We start from the raw sequence: 16,410 nt of genomic DNA on the forward strand, positions 1-16,410 counted from the left end.
AGTCCCTTTTCCAAGGACATAGCCATCATAGCGGGGAGGAAACAAGTATAACCACAGCTGCCGTCAGGAGCTTGGCGAGGGTGTGAATGGGGACCGGGTGTGAATGGGGACCGTCATTCAAAACCAGGGCCGCATCACATCATGGTGTCTCACTGGAGATTAGCAGGGCCTTGGAGGCCGGGTACCAGAAAGGGGCTGGGTCAGAATGTGGCGGTGTGACCTAGGGCCTGTGTGTGCCCTGGAAGTGTCCCGATTGGGACAGAGAGTGGCCTTTAATCTTTAATCTACACGGGAGGAAGAGAGACCAGCAGTCCAGGGAGACGGTGCTATCTGGAAACAACCCCAGGCAGAGAATACCCTAGATGCTTGGTGGGGAAGCCAGGCCTCTCCCTGGGGGCGGACTTTCCCTGTGGTTCTACCCAACTATTTACAAGAGCGATGAGAAGTAGCCAAGATAAGAAAGGCGAATATTTTTGGAGTGCTTCCCACAGCGCAAGAATAATGGTTCCACCCTCGGGACCACCCTGGGAAGGAAGGGGTTCCGTGTGACATAGGGGACACAGAGGGATGCTGTGCCGAGGCGTCATGGCGGCTGTGGTTGGCTTTCCAGGTGTTCGTGCTGTGCCACGGTCTCCTGCAGCTCTGCCAGCTCCTGTACAGCGCCTACTTCAAGAGCAGCCTGACCACCATCGAGAAGCGCTTCGGCCTCTCCAGCTCCTCCTCGGGGCTCATCTCCAGTTTGAATGAGGTGAGTGGGGGGCACTGGGCCAGCAGCCCCCCAAGTGCACCCGCCGTCACAGGAAGCGGGGGCCTGGGTGCACAGGGCCCAGGGCTCTCTGCATTGGGACCCAGAATGTACCTTCCTCAATGGTGGCCTTTGACTTGGACTGTGTCCAACACATGTCCTCACTCAGGACAGACAGCAAGGAAGACGCCTCCGACGTTTACATCACCACGGGCCTACCCTGTGGCCTGGCACACACCGCTGATTGCCCACAGCCCTCCTTCCTGCTGAGGCCGAATACTCCTCTGCGTCATCTCAACCCCGTGTTCCAGGCCTCTCTACTAATCAAAATCTGAAGCCGATCGCGGTGGCGCACGCTCGTAATCCCGGCATTCGGGAGGCTGAGACCGGAGGATCGTGGTTCAAGGACAGCCTCAGCTACTTAGTGAGGCCTTTGCAACTCAGTGAGACCCTGTTTCAAAATAAAGAATAAAAAATAGGCCTGGAGGTGTAGTTTGGAGGTCAAATGCCCCTGGGTTCCATCCCCAGTACGGCAAAATCAAAACACAACAAATCTGAGCTGGTGTGTACGGCGAATCCTCTTCCGGCTCAGCCCAGATGATTGGCAAATCTGTGCTCTTCCATGGTCAAATTCTCCCTCATACTGTCCCTGTGCTTAGAACCAAAATGTTCGAACTGGGAATCATTGGATTTTTCAAGGGACCAGAAATAGCTAGCCAAGATATGTTGTGGGGTTTAAGATAGGAATTTGATGAGCAAATTAGGGGTGTAATATTTCCCCAGAGCTATGGGTCAATCCACATACAAATAGCTGAGCCATTAAGTCTCCTCTTTCCCAAGCTCAAACTTCTTGCCTGAGGGCAGAGTTTGAGGCAAATACTGTAGTATTTCTCTATCCCAATCGTCGTGTGTGTGTGTGTGTGTGTGTGTGTGTGTGTGTGTGTGTGTGTGTGTGTGTATTTGTGTCACATGTGTCTGTGTATGTGAGTTTGTTCCTGTGAATGACTATATTGTACCTGTGTGTATCTCTGTACCGAGAGAGAGAGAGAGAGAGAGAGAGAGAGAGAGAGAGAGAGAGAGAGATGGATTGATTTTGTGTGTGTGTGGTACTGAGGATGGAACCCAGAGGCTTTCTACCTCTGGGCTATACTCCCAGACCTATTTTATATTATATTGGGAAACACGGTCTTACTAAATTGCCAAGAGCCTCACTAAGTAGCTGAGCCTGTCTTCGAACCTGTGCGATCCTCCTGTCTCAGCCTCCGAGCGCTGGGATTACAGGCGTGCGCCACCACGCCCGGCTGACAGTGATGTTGAGTGTATATATGAATGTATTACTTTGAATCTCACTATGATATATAATTACATTGCACTAATAAAATGCTTTTAAAAAAAAAAGGATCAGTCCTCAGATGGCTGATATTAGACTAGGGGGGCTGGGCTGGAAGGCAGAGGCTGGGCTGGGCTTCTGACCGCAGAGGGCAGGCAGAGACGTCACACAGGTGGCCCGTGGTGAGGCTGTGGGGACCGGGCAGGGGCAGCTCTGCCAGGGCCCCGCTGGCACTGGACAGCCTCGTCCCTGTCCAGCCCTCCTGGGTGAGGCTGGTCACTCCGGGGTGGGCGAGGACGGGACCAGTGGTCTCACCCCCTCCGTGTTCGCTGCAGATCAGCAACGCCATCCTCATCATCTTCGTCAGCTACTTTGGCAGCCGGGTGCACCGCCCGCGGCTGATTGGCATCGGGGGCCTCCTCCTGGCCTTGGGCGCCTTCGTCCTCACGCTCCCACACTTCCTGTCGGAGCCCTACCAGTACGCCTCGGCCAGCCTCGGTGAGTGCCTCCCGCCCCTGCCACATTTAAGAACTTTTCACCCAACCCCAGAGCAGAAGGATTTTCTTCTCTGTGTTTCAGGAGTCGTTCCAGTTTTTCATTTGCGCTTAGATCTATAATTCATTCTGAGTTAATTTCTATTAGTTTTTCCCCTTTTTTTGTGGATAGATGTTAAATTGTCTCAGCACCATTTGTTGAAAATACTATCTTTTCTCCCATAAAATTAATTTTGCACTACCACCGGAAACGCATTGGCTTGGGGTAGGGATGGGCTGAGGCTGGTAGATCAGTGACAAGACTCTTGGAAAATCCTGGATTCCGTCCACACACTGCTGGGGGAAAATTGGCCATATTAATATGGGTCGATTTCAGGACTTCTTACCCCATTTTTTTGCTGTGCGTGTCTATTCTTCCTTTGCCAGTAGAACACAGTCTTGCCAGTATCACTGACACTACACTGTAAGTCTTCAAAACTGTTTGGTATGACTCCAACTTTATTCTATTTCAAATTTGTTTTATATTTTAATTATGCATTTGACTGTCCATATACATTTAAAAACCAATTGTCTACATTTAAAATTAAAATTCTGGGGCTGGGATGTAGCTCAGTAGCAAAGCACCTGCTTTGTAGGTGTGGCGCTCTGAGTTTGATAAAAAAAAAAAAGAACCCTTTAAAAAATAGGCTAAGAGCAATCAAAAAATGAAATTAAAGTTCTCTTGGAATTTTGATTGGAATTGCATCAAATTCATAGATTAATTTGAGGATAGTTGACATGTTTATTAGGTTGAGCCTGCTAACCCATGAACACATTATGCCTCCCCATTACCTTTGCGTTTAACATGGACCGTGTTTAACAAACTCTAAAGAATGTATCTGTTCTCCAAGAGAACGAGATAAGGATGTTCAAATGTGAACCGTCCTCTCCCATCCACCTTTATTCTTGATGAGTATTTTAGTTCTACCTGTTTTTAACATAGCCACAGTGGTCATTATTATGTTTTCATTATATTGTTACTTATAAATAAGTTCCTGTTTATGTTTATTTACCCCAAAGTCTGCTGGGTTCTTTGTTGATGTTGCTTGTTGGATTTTACCCGCCCTGTTGATTCAACTTACTTTTCCCTGGAGTGTATCCTGGAGTGTTACTTTCAGGGGTCTGATGAGTGAGAAAAAGTTCTCTTTGTCTGAAAATGAACCTCCATTTTACCCATCCTCATGAATGAGAGTTCAGCTACAAATGATATTGGTTGTTAAAGGAATACAAACTATTTTAATTTAAGGGCTATTTCTTCTCGGTACTTGGAAGGTGACACACCATTGTTGTTTGACATTTGGGACCTCTCCATCAATCTAATCATCCTTTCTTAGGTACACTGGTTTTTGTTTTTGTTTTTGCTCTAATTGAAGTTAAGTTTTTTGTCTTTTGTTGTTGTTGTTGTTGTTGTTCTTGTCTACCACAAGGTGTCTGAGTATGGGTTTAATTTTTAAATGCTCTATTTGGAAGTTCAATGTGCTGGGATTTTTTTTGGAGATTAAATTCTCAGTCAAAAATGTTCCTGGTATCGCACATCCCTGTTTTCATCATCTCCTTTCCCTAGAACTCCTCCTATGTAGAGATGCATGCTGGTTATCTTCGTTTCTGGCCTCCTTGTCTCTTAAGCTCTCGTCCATGGTTTTCACTACTCTACTCATCTCTACGGCATCCTGAGTGATTTCCTTAACGTGTGGCTTTCTATTCACTTAGTCTCTCTCTAGCTTTGTCACTCAGTGTCAAACCCATCCTTAACATTGTGGATTTTATTTTATTTTATTGACTTTCTTACTTATTTTGTAGTACTGGGGATTGAACTCAGGAGCATTCCACCTCCGAGCTGCACCCTCATCCCTATATATTTGATTTTTTATGTCAAGACAGGGTCTCACAGAGTTGCTGAGGGTGGCCTCAAACCTGTGATCCTCCTATCACAGCCTTCCAAGTACTGGAATTACAGGCATGCACCACCACGTGGACCTGGAACATTGTGAATATTAATGGCTCTTTCTATTTTGCTAATTTCTAAAAGTCCTTATAATTGCCTTTCAGATCTTCCCACCCCAGTGTCAATTTCTTGGCATTTCCTTATGATTTCTACTTTTCCTTGATCACTTCAATTGTTTTAAACATCTTTGCTTTATAGCCTTTCCCACATTGTCCTGTTAGCTCAAGTTTTGAGAATGTTAATTCTCCTGTTTCATGTCTGCCCGCTCTTGTTCATAGTGAATCATCTCTTTGTCTGTCCCATAGGTTTCTAAACTTACTGGCACACCAACCACTTTCCGGAAAAAAAAAAAAAATTACTCAGCGGCCCCCACACCTGGGAACTTCCACCACCCTCTTATCTTTAATCAGTGCCCCCAATTGCACCTGCATTACTACCACCCTGGATCATTCTATGGCTATGATTTGACCATGCTGCCATTTGCAATGAATTTTTTTTTCCTTTGTAGAAGTCACAGACAATCAGAGCTGGGAAATAGCTCAACAGAGTGGGTTTTCATTTCCATCTACTCAGCACCCAGCAACATCACTGCCACTGTTTTGGAGCTGATTCTATGTTGCTTTGTTAGCTTGGGATAAACTGGCACTTCTTGAAGGAAGTAGCAGTAATTTTAGGATGATGGTTTGTTTGTTTATTTTGATTGAATGCAGGGGATTGAATGCAGGGGATTGAATGCCGGGGCATTCTACCTCTTAGCTACATCCCCAGCCTTTTTAATTTTTTATTTGGAAACAGGGTCACTCTAGGTTCCTGAGAGTCTCAGTAAGTTGTTGTCCATGGCTTTAAGCTTGTGATTCTCCTGTCTCCGCCTCCCAAGCGCGGGGATTACAAGCGTGCGCCACCACGCCTGGCCTTGTTTTTGGCTTTTTAAAAAGTCATGTTCCGCCAGGCATGGCGGCGCACGCTTGTAATCCCCGCGCTTGGGAGGCGGAGACAGGAGGATCGCGCAGGTTCGAAGCCAGCCGTGCTGGCGTAAGAGGCCCTGTTTCCAAAAAATATAAAATAGGTCTGGGAATGTAGCCCGGAGGTAGAAGGGCTTCCAGGAACCCCAGTACCACCAAAAAATAAAATAAAATAAAATAAAAAATAAAAATAAAAAGTCATGTTCAGGAGATGAATCACTTGGAAAGATAGTGGGGATTCCTTTATAGGCTGTGAAACCCAGATTAAATAGAGGTAGGTGGCTGGAGTGATAAAAGGGTGTCTGAGGGCGCAGTGTCTGCTGGGTTCTGGTCCTGGTAATCATTTCTCCACCTCTCCACAAATCACTGCTGACACTAGTCATGTCTCATAAGTGCATTGTGGTCTCAGGTCTATTTACACTGTTTAAAAGCTGAGTCCTGCCGCGCATGGTGGCACATGCTTGTAATCCCAGCATTTGGGAGGCTGAGACAGGAGGAGGATCTGGGTTCGTGGACAGCCTCAGCTACTTAGTGAGTTCCTTTGCAACTCAGTGAGACCCTGTTGCAAAATAAAGAATAAAAAATAGGGTTGGAGGTGTAGCTCAGAGGTAGAATGCCCCTGCGTTCCATTCCCAGTACTGCAGAAAGAAAGAAAGAAAGAAAGAAAGAAAGAAAGAAAGAAAGAAAGAAAGGAGAGAGAAAGGAAGGAAGGAAGGAAGGAAGGATGGAAAAGAGCTGAGTCCTGCTTCAACTGAGCAGAGGATGGGCCAGAGCCAAGCCAAGGGGTCCTGCCCTGCACTTTCTCTTCCTCACTCTGGACAAGAGGCCTGCTTCGAAGTAGAGCCAGGAGTTGACCTTTCTCAGTGCTTGAAGACAGGGCTAATAAACTCAGCAAGGGAGCCTGGGGCACCGGGTCCAGGCTGAGGGGAGGGCATCCTGCCAGGCCCCACACACCGTGGCCCGCTGGGCCTGGTGGCTTTGCTCCCTGGGCCCCGGGCTCACATCCCAGTGACATTTGCTTTGTCGTGGGAGGCGAGGGGACGGGTCTCCCTCTGCTTCTTGTTAGCAATGGTCACTCGGATTGGGACCAGCTCACCCAGACCCTCCCAGGGAAGTACTCTGCCAGGCTGGCTACTTAGTGAGGTCCTTTGCAACTCAGTGAGACCCTGTTTAAAAATAAAGAAGAATAAGAAAAAAACCAGGATGCATCTCCACCACAATGCCCTTAGCCAAAATCCCCTGACAGGGGACCAAAGAGGCCGTGGGGCCGCAGGCGGGGTCCGCGGCCAGGAGAGTGTACTGTTTCGCTCCTACTGCTCTCTTTGTACAGATTCCAGCTGCAGCAGCCGGGCACAGCAGTCTTGCCCGCGCTGGCTAGGATCAGAGCAGCGGCTGGCAGTGTTCAGGGCCGAGCTACCTTCGGGCGTCTTCCCGGTGCCCGACGGTGGGACGAGGAGGCCTTTGGCCCAGAAGCCACATCTGTGGGATGTAGCCGGAGCTGCACCCGGGTGCGGGTGTGGCGTGGGAGTGTGTATGCAAAAATGTGCAAATAAACATATTCATCAAGTCTCGCTTTGTGGGAACCCTCTGAGCGTGACTCCTCCTTGTAGTGTCTTCCTGTGGGAACCTCGTCGTGTTGAGTTGCGCAAGGTCGACAGGAGACCTGTGTCATCCGACGCACCACCCTGTGTGGCCGTGCGGCTCTGAACCGGCTCCTGGCAGCAGCCAGTCTGGACTTGAACGGGGCTTGGAGACCTCTGACCATGTGGCCTGGGCCTCCTCTCCACGAGGGTCTAGAAGACAGACCCTCCCTCAGAACGCCGCAAAGGCGCGTGCCCGTGCGTTTGGCCTGGTGGCTGCACCGGCAGTAATGGCGGAGTGGTGGCTCATCCTGGGGGTGGAGAGGACAGCACAGGGTGTTGCTGAGCAAGCTCGTAGCTCCCTGGATGCCAGGTGAGCGCACCCTTCAGCTTCCTGCAAGGCTGAGCTGGAAGGTCGTGGCCCAGGACAGGGAGGCCTGGGGCATGGGACGGGGCTTCTCTCTGGTCCTCAGCTCAGGCCTGCAGCAGGGCCCCTCCCTCAGCATGGCCCCTCCTGCATCCTCACAAGGAGGCCTCGGGGTTTCTCTGGGTAAGAGCTTAAGCAGCTGGATTCCCAGATTCTCACCTTGGGGCCACGGGTCTAATGGGAGAGCGTGGACCTCGGTATTCAACCCCCAGCCCAGGCGCTCGCCTGCCAGGTCTCCTTAGGAGAATCAGGCCGCCGTTCTGGACCTCAGTTTCTCCACCTGAAAACTGGGAACATTTCCTCCACTTTCAGTGGGCCCTGAGAGTGGAATTCGAATGAACAGGTAAAGCGCCTGGCTCCCGTTCACTCCAGCAAATTCCTGTTCGCCTGCGCTGGTAGTTGGCGGTCTTAAAATCTGTTCATCATAAGTAATGGCCCGCAGACCTATTATGGCGTGTTGACGCCGTTTCTCCCCACTTGGAGCAAAGCCGTTCCAGAAAGGACCGCGGGTATGAAGAGTTTGTGTTTTAGGGGAGGAAAAAAAATTAAAGAATGGCTGAACATTGTGGGAGTCAGGAAAACCTTTAACAGCTAATTGCCAATTTTAAAAAGGCCATGCCGACATTTATTTCTGGGTGTTTAGACTTTCTAAATGTCAGTGGGCTACGGAAATGTGCCCTGGCGCCTGTAGAGGCGAGACTGGCTGCCCGGCCAAAGCCTGCAAGACCACTCCTGGGAGGTGGGGAGAGGTTTCCTCAGATGGGAAACAGGCCAATGTGAGACCGGCCCGCCCTGGAGCTAGGGGAAGGGTCCTTGGAAGCCGGCATCTGGCGGGACTCCGGGTGATCTGTGCGAGATCCCAGCCAAGCCGGGGTGGGGGGCTGGCCCTGCAGACAGTGGCTGCGGAGTGAAACCAATATAGCAGGAGGCCCCAGAGGAGAGTGCAGGGCCGTGAGCGTGTGCCCGCGGCGCACAGGTGTGGGGCGGAGAGGAGGTCGGCTTACCCGGAGACAGAGGATGCCGGCATGTGTGAAGGACGGACGCGGGGGCAAGGAGAGGGGAAGTGTGTGTCTGCTGGGGGCTGAGCAGGGGGACAGCCAGGGTGGGAGCCATCTAAGCTGAAGAAAGAGAAAACCCACGGCACATCTGGGCGTTAGTAATTCAACTGAAAGAAAAATAGCCCCGAACAGATGAGCAGAACCTAATGAGCTTTGAAGTGGAACCTGTCTTTTGTGTGAGGACGTGCGTGTGTGGTACTGGGGATGGAACCCGGGGGCATTCCACCTCCGAGCTCCATCCCCAGCCCTATTTTTTATTCTTTATTTTGAAACAGGGTCTCACTGAGTTGCAAAGGGCAACTTTGCAAGTAAGTAGCTGAGGCTGTCACCAAACCACGAACCAGGACCCTCCTGTCTCAGCCTCCCAGATGCTGGAATTACAAGCGTGCGCCACCACGCCCGGCCACACACTACCCTTTCTTTTCCCCAGCCCCTAGCACAGGCCTGATGGAGACCTGAGTGGGGGCTCCCCTCAGCTTCTGACCCCTCAGTCACTTTCCTGCTGGAGGGCAGGCCCACCTTGGGCAAGGGTCTGAGAGGCGAGGCCAACCTGCTACCCTGGCGAGACTTGCTTCTTTGGGACAGCTGGCCGATCCTGCGTCCTGGGCCCCCCTAGAGCAGGGGAAAGGTCTCCCTGGGAGGCAGCACCCAGGTGGACAGGGTGCTGGACAGAGGGCTGGAGCCAGGAGAGGCCAGAGCAGGGGCCCCATCTCTACCACCCTGCCCACCGAGAGCTCTGCTTTGGTCTGTTCTCATGCAGTGAGCACCTCCAGATGCTCCGGCTGCTGAGTGAGTTGGTGGCCGAAGTGTTTGAAAACCACAGCATTAAAGCGGGGGTTGACATTTTCCATTCAGTGCCGCAGAGCGCCGGGGAGTAGATGTGTCGGGCTTGGCCACCGAGGGGTCTCTGTGAAGCTATTGCCCCGTGCTACAGTGGCACGAAATTTTCCACTGACAGTAGAGACAACTGGGTCTAGCCATGTTCACATTAAACATACTAGAACCTACAGGCCAGGGACCGAGCCAAGCCCACAGGTAGTAGTTCACCAGTCCCCAGGCGAGATATTTTTCAAGATCCACCAGGCCCCAGGTGTTGGGGTGCCAAAGATGTTGGGGTGAGTTCTCGGTTCAGGAACTCGGGGTCTGCAGGGTCCTTGGCTAACATGACAGTAAAGAATTTGAGCACGCGCCAGTTAGAGATATAGAGGCTTATTGGGGAAAAGGGTAGGAAATACACATTCAAGAGAGAATGCGGGCCCCTCAAGATAAGGAAGGCATTTTGGGGAGTTCAGGGTTCTTTCCTTATAGGGGACTTTAGTGAGGGGTGGGCTGGAGAAGGTGTGTGAGGATGAGCTTGGTCCGGGAGTCCCGAGGCGTTTTATGGTGGGCAGTGGTCTGAGCCTTAGGGTGGATGAGCTCGGTCCAGTAGTCCCGAGGCGCTTCCTGATGGTCTGTGGTCTGGTCAGCCTTAGGGTGGATGATCTTGGGTTGATCGGGGTCCTCACTAGTTGATTGACGGATAAGCTGGGATATCCTAAATTAGAGGTTTTCTTGGAAATATTGTTAAGTCTAGGATCTACAGGTTTCCCAAGAATTTATGGTACAGTCAGGCCTGGGAAAGAGAACTGGTTTGTGGACTAGAGGCTGAAGCACTTCAGCTCCAGGTTCTTATATCAAAGTTATATTTTTACTTTTCCTTCCTGTCTGTCTCCTTTCTACCTACTTATTCCTTCTATCCTACATCACAGAGATGAGCTTGGGCATCCAGAGAGGAATCCCAAGGGCTTGGGACTCCCAGGCTGCCTTGATGCGAACGGCCCTGGATCCTGGGAGCAGGCCTCTTTTCCTCTTCCATGAAACTCTTTTCGTTAGTTTTTCTGAATTCTGTCTCCTAATTCTATGCTCCGTGGGTCCCAGATCTGCCTCCTTGAAGCACCCAGAACAAGCCCATTAGCGCGCAGCTGGAGCCACAGCCAGCCACACAACCCAGGATCTTTGCTTCCTTGGAGCTCATTTCCTCTCTTGTCCTTGTGACATCAGGCCTCAGGCCCTTCAGAGGCCCCAGCTGCTGGGTCATGGTGCTCACGGCCTGGGCTCCTGGGAAGAAGAGGGGGGAGTCTCCTCTCTGATCTGAAGGTCCTAATGCGGACTGAAATTGTGACCGTGTGATCCAGACAATCAGGGATTTGTCCCCATAGATTTTGCGAAGCCAGGCTTTTTTCCCCCTTTCCATTGTTGACTAGCTGCAACCCTTGAAGTTAAAGTAAAGCTTCGATCTTAGCCCCATAGATCCGTTCTCCCTGTGGTGCCCACACCTGTAATTCCAGTACGTGGGGGACTGAGTTCCATACCAGCACATACCAATTTAGCAAGACCTTGTTTCAAAGTCAAAAATAAAAAGTTTTGGGGCATGTAGCTCAGAGGCATAACACCCCTGCATTCAACACCCAGTACCACAAAAAAAAAAAATTATTTTTGCACACAAATTTTTTTTTTTTTTTTGCAGTACTGGGGATGAAACCCAGGGGCATTCTACCTCTGAGCTACACCTCCAGCCCTATTTTTTATTCTTTTATTTTGAAACTAGGTCTCACTAGCTTGTAGAAGGCCTCACTAAGTAGTTGAAGCTGTCCATAAACTGCAATTCTCCTGTCTCAGCCTCCCAAGTACTGGATTACAAGCATGACCACCATGCCTGGCTACCAAAATTTTTTTAAAAAATTAAAAAAGTCATTTTCCTTGGTTGGAACCTTTTTTTTTTTTTTTTTTTTTTTGGTAGTACTGGCATGGAACCCAGAGGCTTTCTACCTCCAAGCTATACTCCCAGACCTATTTTATACTTTATTTGGAAACAGGGTCTCACTAAGTAACCGAAAGCCTCACTAAGTAGCTGAGGCTGGCTTCGAACCTGTGCGATCCTCCTGTCTCAGCTTCCCAAGCGCGGGGAATACAAGCATGCGGCACCACGCCCGGCTGGAGCCTTTTCTTACAGTGTTGAGTCTCATCTTGAATTTTTAGCCTTTGGACTGTCTCATCGTCTTCACAGCTGGGACTCTGATTTATTAACTTGTAACTGGTTCCTGCTTTCATAACGGTCCCTGACATCAAGGTACCGGAGTGGCGCACGCTCGCAGCCACCCGCACCAGCTGCCGGCGAGCGGCTTCTCCCCTGAGGACCGTGCAGCCACGCGCCCCGCCTTGTCTAGCAGGATATCATGACAGGCTTTGTCAACAGGCTTCCTCCGGTCAAGAAACACCGTGTTATGGCTTCCTGCTGGCTCGGGAGCCCCAGCAACAAAGGAAACATGGGAGGTGCTGTGAATGGCTTTGGGTGAACTCACAGGGTCTCCGGCTGGCTCTGTTATTTCTTCCAGGAGCCCCTCACGGGCCTAGGGACTAAATCCGTGCACAGTGAGTCCTGCCTCGTGCCTGTGCGGGAGCTAAGTCAGTGCACGGCTCTTGGAGGATTACAGTTAAATGGCTCTGAGCTGCCCTCCTTCCCGCTCTGACGAGGGCCAGAGGCAGGTGCTGCTCAGGGTGTGGGCTCACGTGCTGGGCAGCGTGGGGAGCCCCGGGCTGGCAGCGTCACGGTGCACGGCAGGCCCACCACTCAGACCCTGTCCCTTCATCCCAAGGCCACCTCGGTAGAGTAGGGAACTTCCCAGACCCCTCTAGAGCCAGGTGACTGCGGAGGGAGGGTCTGTCCTTGGTTCAGATCTAGTCTTGGAAACCTGGTCGGTCGGACTGTCTGTCTGTCTGTCTGTCTCTCTGTTTTGTGGTACTGGGGATGGAACCCAGAGACTTTCTACCTCCAGGCTACACTCCCAGACCTATTTTATATTTTATTCGGAAACAGGGTCTCACTAAGTTGCTGAGAGCCTCGTTCAGTAGCTGAGGCTGGCTTCGAACCCGTGCGATCCTCCTGTCTCAACCTCCTAAGCGCTGGGATTACAAGTGTGAGCTACCACAGCCGGCCTGGAAATCTGGTCTTTAGAACACAGCAGAGAAATTCCCCACCCCGCCCCCTGCTCATTCTTTTTTATTTTTTTCTTCTTTTTCTTTTCCCCTCTCTCCCTTCCTCCCTCCCTCCTTCTCTCTCTCTCTCTCTCTCTCTCTCTCTCTCTCTCTCTCTCTCTCTCTCTGTATGTATGTATATGCTAGGCATTGAGCCCAGGGGTGTTCTACTTCTGATCTACACCCTCAGACCTATTTTATTTTTTATTTTGAAACAGGGTCTTGCCAAGTTGCGGAGGGTCTAAGCAGCTGAGGCTGGCCGCGAACCTGCGATCCTCCTGCCTCAGCCTCCCAAGCACTGGGATCACAGGTGCGCACCACCACACCTGGCCCCAGACCATTCGTTTCCAGCATGGGTAGAAACGCTTCCAAGCACACCACTCGCCTTGGGATTTTTATTTTTATCACGCTCCAGGTATTGCTGGAGGCACCATTAACTTGACTTGTCTCTCCCGTTTCTGGACCCAGTCCCCAAGTTCTTAAAGCCCCGGGCGGCATCGCCAGTCTCCGCCATCTCCCTGTCTCTCGCCGTTACTCATCTCTTTGGGTGAAAGGTGAGAGTATTGTAGGACCCCGGTGTTCGAGCTCATGACATATTCACTATTGAGCGTTGTAACTTGCATTATTATAGAGCACAGGATGACATTTCAATACATGGATATAATATGTATCTTTCATCGTTGATATTTATTACTACTTTTTCCTCTTTTGGTCCTGGGGATTGAGCCTGGGGACAGTTCTACCTTGGAGCTACTCCCTGAGCCTACTTTATTATTATTATCATTATTATTATTATTATTAATTATTAATTTTTTGTGTGTGTGGTACTGGGGGTGGAACCCAGAGGCTTTCTACCTCCGGGCGATACTCCCAGACCTATTTTATATTTTATTTGGAAACAGGGTCTCACTAAGTTGCTGAGGGCCTCGCTCAGTAGCTGAGGCTGGCTTCGAACCTGCGCGATCCTCCTGTCTCAGCCTCCCAAGCGTGGGGATTACAAGCGTGCGCCACCACGCCCGGCTATTATTATTTTTTATTTTGAAACAAGGCCTTGCTAAGTGTGATCCTCCTGGCTCAGCCTCCCAAGCGCGGGGATTACAGGTCACCTGGCTCTAGAGGGGTCTGGGAAGTTCCCTACTCTACCGAGGTGGCCTTGCGATGGACGGACGGGGTCTGAGAGGTGGGCCTGCCGTGCACCGTGACACTGCCACCACACCCAACACGTTTACCATATCTTTATGTTGGGGACATTTAAAGTCCTCTATTTTTGAAATGATTAATTGTGTCGACTAAAGTTATCTAACTTTACTTATTATCTTTAATCGTCAGTAGCATATTGTAGGTAAGTATTATGGTATCTGTTTTGGAGCTGAGGACCTGAGGTTTACAGAAGCCCCTGACTAGTGAGTGGTAAAATCGAGTTTTGAACCTTGTCCCTCTAGTTTCAAGGCTTAAATGCCTTCCACTGCCTCGCAACGTCTCCTAGGCTGTCCACCACAATTCTGATTTTTCTACTGGGGCAGAAGATTATGGAACTCAGAAGGCATTTGCTTACAGAAATCATCTTCTAAGCCAGGCGTGGTGGCGCACACCGTAAGCCCAGCACCTGGGAGGCCGAGACAGGAGGATCACAGGCTCGGGGCCAGCTCCAGAAACTAGTGAGAGTCTGGTCAACCTAGCAAGACCCTGTTTCAAAATTAAAAATAAAATAGAGCAGGGAATGTAGCTTGGAGGTAGAATGCCCCTGGGTTCAATTGCCTGGACACACACACACACACACACACACACACACACACACACACCATCTGGTAAATGTTGCCTTTGTTTAGCAGGAATATAACACAGGTATCACAGAGGTATTGGGGATTAACAGGGCTTGGAGCCTCTCCTAGGAACCTGATCACTTCAGATTTGCAAACAACCCACTTTACAAATGGCTTTGAGGGCTCCAATCCCCAGCGAGTCGGGACAGTCTGTTCTGAGCCTGCCTGCCGGCGGGCGTGGCCACAGTTTCGGGAAGAGCTCAAGAACAGCTGAATGTCGGAGGATGGGGAAATCGGTCCTTCAGAGTGGAACATTCTGAAAGAGATCCCAAGAGTTGTGCTGATAACTGTGGGGCTTGGCACCTTGAACATGCTGCCAGAGAACTTTCCAGAGCCTGTCCCTGTGGCTTTACGGGCTGCTCCTGGGGTACGGGACCTTGCTGACCCACAACTCCCAAGCTCCCCAATGACAACCGCGCCCCTTCCTGAGCAGGGGTGGCTCTCGGGAACCCTGCTGGCCCCCGGCTTCCTGGTAGAGTTCTCTCTTTGCTCTTAAGGACAGAATGAAAGCTGGGCGTGGTGGCACACGCTTGTAATCCAGTACTTGGGAGGCTGAGACAGGAGGATCGCAGGTTCACGGCCAGCCTCAGCTACTTAGCGAGGCCCTCCGCAACTCAGTGAGACCCTGTTTCAAAGTAAAAAATTAAAAATAAGGCTGGGGAGTCAGGTGTGGTGGCACACGCTTGTCATCCCAGCATTTGGGAGGCTGAGACAGGAGAATCATGGTTCGCGGACAGCCTCAGCTACTTAGTTAGACCCTCTGCAATTCAGTGAGACCCTGTTTCAAAATAAAGAAAAAAAATAGGGCTGGGGGTGTAGCTGGGAGGTAGAATGCCCCTGGGTTCCATCCCTAGTACCGCAAAAATAAATAAATAAATAAATAAATAAATAAATAAATAAATAGGGCTAGGGGTATAGCTCAGAAGTAGAATGCCCCTGAGTTCCATCCCAGTACCGCATAATAATAACAATAAATAAATAAATAAACAAATAAATAAATAAATAAATAGGGCTGGGGGTGTAGCTTGGAAGTAGAATGCCCCAGGGTTCAATCCCCAGTACCCTAAAAAAAAAAAAAAACCAGACAGCATAACTGGTCAAAGGATGCTCCATTTTCCACCACCTTCATGTGTTTGTGTCCCAGCGTCTGGTCTTTGCACGCAGGGCTCTGTTCCACCCATGCCAGCCTTCCGGCGGCCTCAGCATGGCCACACGAGGGATGGGAAGGAGCCTGAAGGATAGGGCGGCCGGGCCTTGCTCAGCCTCAAACCTGGCCCATCTCTGTGGGCCCCATTACGGCAAAGCAGCCTTTCCAAGAAAACACCGTCCCTGGCATGTCCAGCCCCCCGAGTGGTCCAGAAGCTGCAAGTGGAGTTCTGCTCACCCCAGCGTGCCGTGAGTCAGAGGCTGATTCACGTGCCGCCGTCGGGTGGGGCTGGAGGAGCTGCCGGAGGGCCCAGGTCCCGGCCTGTTTCTAGTTAGCTTTAGCTTTCCTAGTCCTGGGAAAACGGGCCGGGCCTCTGCATCCCGCAGGAAAAAGGATGGGTTCTGGTGAGCTGGCATCTTCCAGAAGATAAGAAACAGACTTGTGCCCAGCTAACAAGGGCTCGCCCTTCCCCTGGGCCCCTTCCAAAGGTGGGCCCCGGAGGAGGGCCTCTGTGGCGGCCGGACCTCGCTGCTGGACTTGAGCTGGTGGGAGTGGACGGCGCCCTTCCAGGAGCCAGGGGGAGACTGTAGGTACAGAATGGGAAAGATGGCGAGGTTGCTGGGATTTCCTTACATGGGCTTAGGCTCCTAAAGAAAGAAGGAAACCCTATGGCGTGGTGGTACATGCCTGTAATTCCAGTACTTGGAAGGCTGAGATAGGAGGATCACAGGTTCGAGACTGGCCTCTGCAACTTAGTGAGCCCTGTTTCAAAATAAAATAAAAAAGGGTAGGGTTGCCGCTCAGAGGTAAAATGTCCCTGGGTTAAACACCAAAGTATTTTAAAAA

The 16,410-nt window shown here is 50.6% G+C and overlaps 1 protein-coding gene across 1 annotated transcript in view; it reads left to right on the forward strand.

Moving 5' to 3' along the window:
- The window catches only part of SLCO2A1 (solute carrier organic anion transporter family member 2A1), a gene marked incomplete at both ends in the record, with an annotated part of 349,518 nt that overhangs the window by 303,142 nt on the left and 29,966 nt on the right, over positions 1-16,410 (forward strand). The window contains 2 exons of the mRNA XM_080696611.1: positions 611-748; positions 2,411-2,573. Coding sequence (XP_080552737.1) covers positions 611-748; positions 2,411-2,573 — 301 coding nt within the window. The remainder of the gene's footprint in view (positions 1-610; positions 749-2,410; positions 2,574-16,410) is intronic.

Source organism: Muscardinus avellanarius (genome assembly GCF_963383645.1).
Source record: "Muscardinus avellanarius genome assembly, chromosome: 5".
NCBI lineage: Eukaryota > Metazoa > Chordata > Mammalia > Rodentia > Gliridae > Muscardinus > Muscardinus avellanarius.